The sequence below is a fragment of the Phytophthora parasitica genome (assembly GCF_000247585.1).
Source record: "Phytophthora parasitica INRA-310 unplaced genomic scaffold supercont2.61, whole genome shotgun sequence".
Lineage (NCBI taxonomy): Eukaryota > Oomycota > Peronosporomycetes > Peronosporales > Peronosporaceae > Phytophthora > Phytophthora nicotianae.
Window position 1 is genome coordinate 6,752 of NW_008649047.1, and position 2,659 is coordinate 9,410.

The 2,659-nt window shown below is 48.3% G+C and overlaps 1 protein-coding gene across 1 annotated transcript; it reads right to left on the bottom strand.

Moving 5' to 3' along the window:
* Positions 1-321: 321 nt before the first annotated feature.
* On the bottom strand, positions 322-2,043 carry PPTG_16943 (hypothetical protein; the record flags this gene model as incomplete). Its single annotated transcript, XM_008914517.1, has 1 exon — positions 322-2,043. One exon carries the CDS (start codon positions 2,041-2,043, stop codon positions 322-324), a length of 1,722 nt encoding a protein of 573 aa, XP_008912765.1.
* Positions 2,044-2,659: the final 616 nt, after the last annotated feature.

The window sequence follows — 2,659 nt, forward strand, 5'->3', positions numbered from 1 at the left end:
AAAAAAGGTTTGGGTACGCGTGGACAGTCTACAACTGAGAAGGCGAGCAGCATACCAAATCTGAAGCCGGAATACAGTCCAACGTTTTAAGATATGTGTGCATAGGCATAAGGGTAGTCATGATCAGTAGATGTTGAATGTGTACTATTAAACTGATTAGAACGCCATAGGCCTGAATTGTTGTATGTATCGCGCAGTACCCAACTAGGCGTTTTCCTTCGAGGATAAATCTGAAGAGCGATCTATTTTATAGTATTCCTGGCGCCTTTTCGACGACATTACTGTAGACTAACAGCATACTTACTCTAGTTTAGTGCTTTTCTAGCTCACATTGAGCTGAGCATTAAGCTCCAAATGGCCACCCTCGCGCGAAATGGGTACCCACAATACCAACGAACCACCGCCCGTGCCAGGGAGACCGAGAAACCCCGGACGCCAACGATCTAGGTACAGAGTCTTGCCACCAAGTGCAGTAATATTTGATCTCCATTGTGCAGAGCCGCCAGCTTTAAGGTCGACTTCGTCGATCTTGTCACCACCGGACATGATATTAACGGTCACATCCTTCGTGTCCTTACTCTTGAAGTTAATAACAACAGCACCGTCGCCCTTCTTGGTCCAAGTCAGCGTACTGTTCTTGAAAGCCTTGTGAAGCGCGCTCATACCCAGAGTGGCTGCTTCATCCCCGTCGTCAATTTCACCCATGAACTGGGTAGGGCCACAAATGGTCTGGAGGTATTCTGCAAACAGGGTCGATAAATCCGTCGGGTCCCAACCGAATGATGCAAAGGTCAGAGCATTGTCGATCCATACATAAGCGCTGTGCTTTGTGGCCATGGATGTGCCATTGTCGCTCTTGCCAGACTTGATGAGATCGTCGATCATCACTGCATAGGTCTTGCGAAGTGTGTCGCGTGTCTTGTACGCTGTGGCCACCGTAGACTCGGAGATCATTTTGGTCATACAGTTGTTGGTTACCGCCGGGATGTCGTATAATATAAGATCAGACTCGCTTAACTTCAAGCGGAGTTCAGCTTCGCTGATCTTAGGATTCTTCTGCCTGTACTCGTCCACCGTCATCCAGACCTGGTTGGTCAACGTCTTGAGGTCGTCTCCGCATGTGGAGTTCTGCTTCATAGCTGTTTCCAAGCTTGAGATCTCTTCCTCCGTAATTTGTTCTGCGGCTTCCGTAAAGTTGGCCCTTTTCATGAAAGCCTTAAATTTTTCCCAACTTTTAATAATGTCGTCGTCATAGCTGAGCACCAACAAAAGGAGGAACTGAGCAGTGGGCAGTATCTGGCGTGTTAATGTGATACTTGCCGGCACAGTCTTGCCTGAGCACGCATAGATGGTACCAGGAAGATCAGCGACGACGTAATTGGTCTGGTATAGTAGCAATAGTAGTTTCTCCTGCGAAGTCTCCGGTTCGTTGATCATTTGGTTACGCGTGAAACGCACGACAGCTCTCGTGAAAGTCATGAGATAATTGGCACATCGAGCGGCCCAGGTCACGTGTTTTCCATACTTTGCCAATTGACCGAACACACCAAAGGTGGCCATACTCAGGGCGGACATGGCAACGGCAGAAATCTTGGCAACGTTCTCACGACCGCAGTCATTGTTCTGTTGGATGCACTGCATGCCACATTCCACGGGATAATCCATCGGACACTCCGTCCAGCACGTGTTGGTTAATTCATTACGGTCATAGTTGCTCGGACACTTTTTCATGAAGTGAGCTTCGCGATAGCAAGCCGAGTCCGAGGACTGAGTCCAAGGTCCCACCCAGTTGCGGTAGGTCGATTTAAAGTTGGTAACGGCAGTCGAAGGAGTCGCGATCTCGTCCATTGAAGGAATTGGCAAGTCCAAAGTAGAGGATCCCGACAGTGACAAAGCAGTAGATGCAGAGTCATCGTCCGAAGAGGCAGATGACGAAATTATGGAAGCAGGCGGCTCGGAAGCTGAGCCTGACGAGGAACCGACATCAGACCCCTTTCCAGAGTTAATCAAAGACTTGACACGGTCCAGATAATCCGACCCCATCATACTTTTGAGTGTTTCTGGAGACAGGGTCTCTGATATCGACGTATCGGACGACGCGGGTGAAGGGGTCGAATCGTCGTCATTGTTCCAAAAGGTCCAATCGATGGCTTGTGTGCTGGTGGTTGCAATAGCAGCCAACAAGAATAATAGTCTTGACCGGATCATATCGAAATGGTCGCGAAAGCGTTTGATGAAGTTGCTCAACCGCGTGTGAGTCCGAGGTTGCAAAATGCAGAATGATCCTATCGTACCTGTTGACCTCCCGGTTCCGGTCGAGGTCTCGTTCCCTCGTTGAGGAGTACGATTTGAGGAAGAATGGTGATGGGTATTATGCTGCAAGCATGTACACGAAGTGCCGTTACAGTGCTTTCATTTTTTGCATTTGTGCTAAATACATCAAAATTACGGCATGTATCTGTAAAAACGAGGGTGGTTTGCCAGCGTGCTTTCTCAAAGTTTGACTGGGTTCATTTTTTGGCTGACGTGTACCATATCAGCACTTTTTGTAGTTGACACTTCCCTTCACAATCGTAGGATTTGATGTTTTAGCTCATTTTCAGTCGCAAAATGGGTAACATCTCAAGCGATATCGCAATAGACGGTTGACGGCACTGCC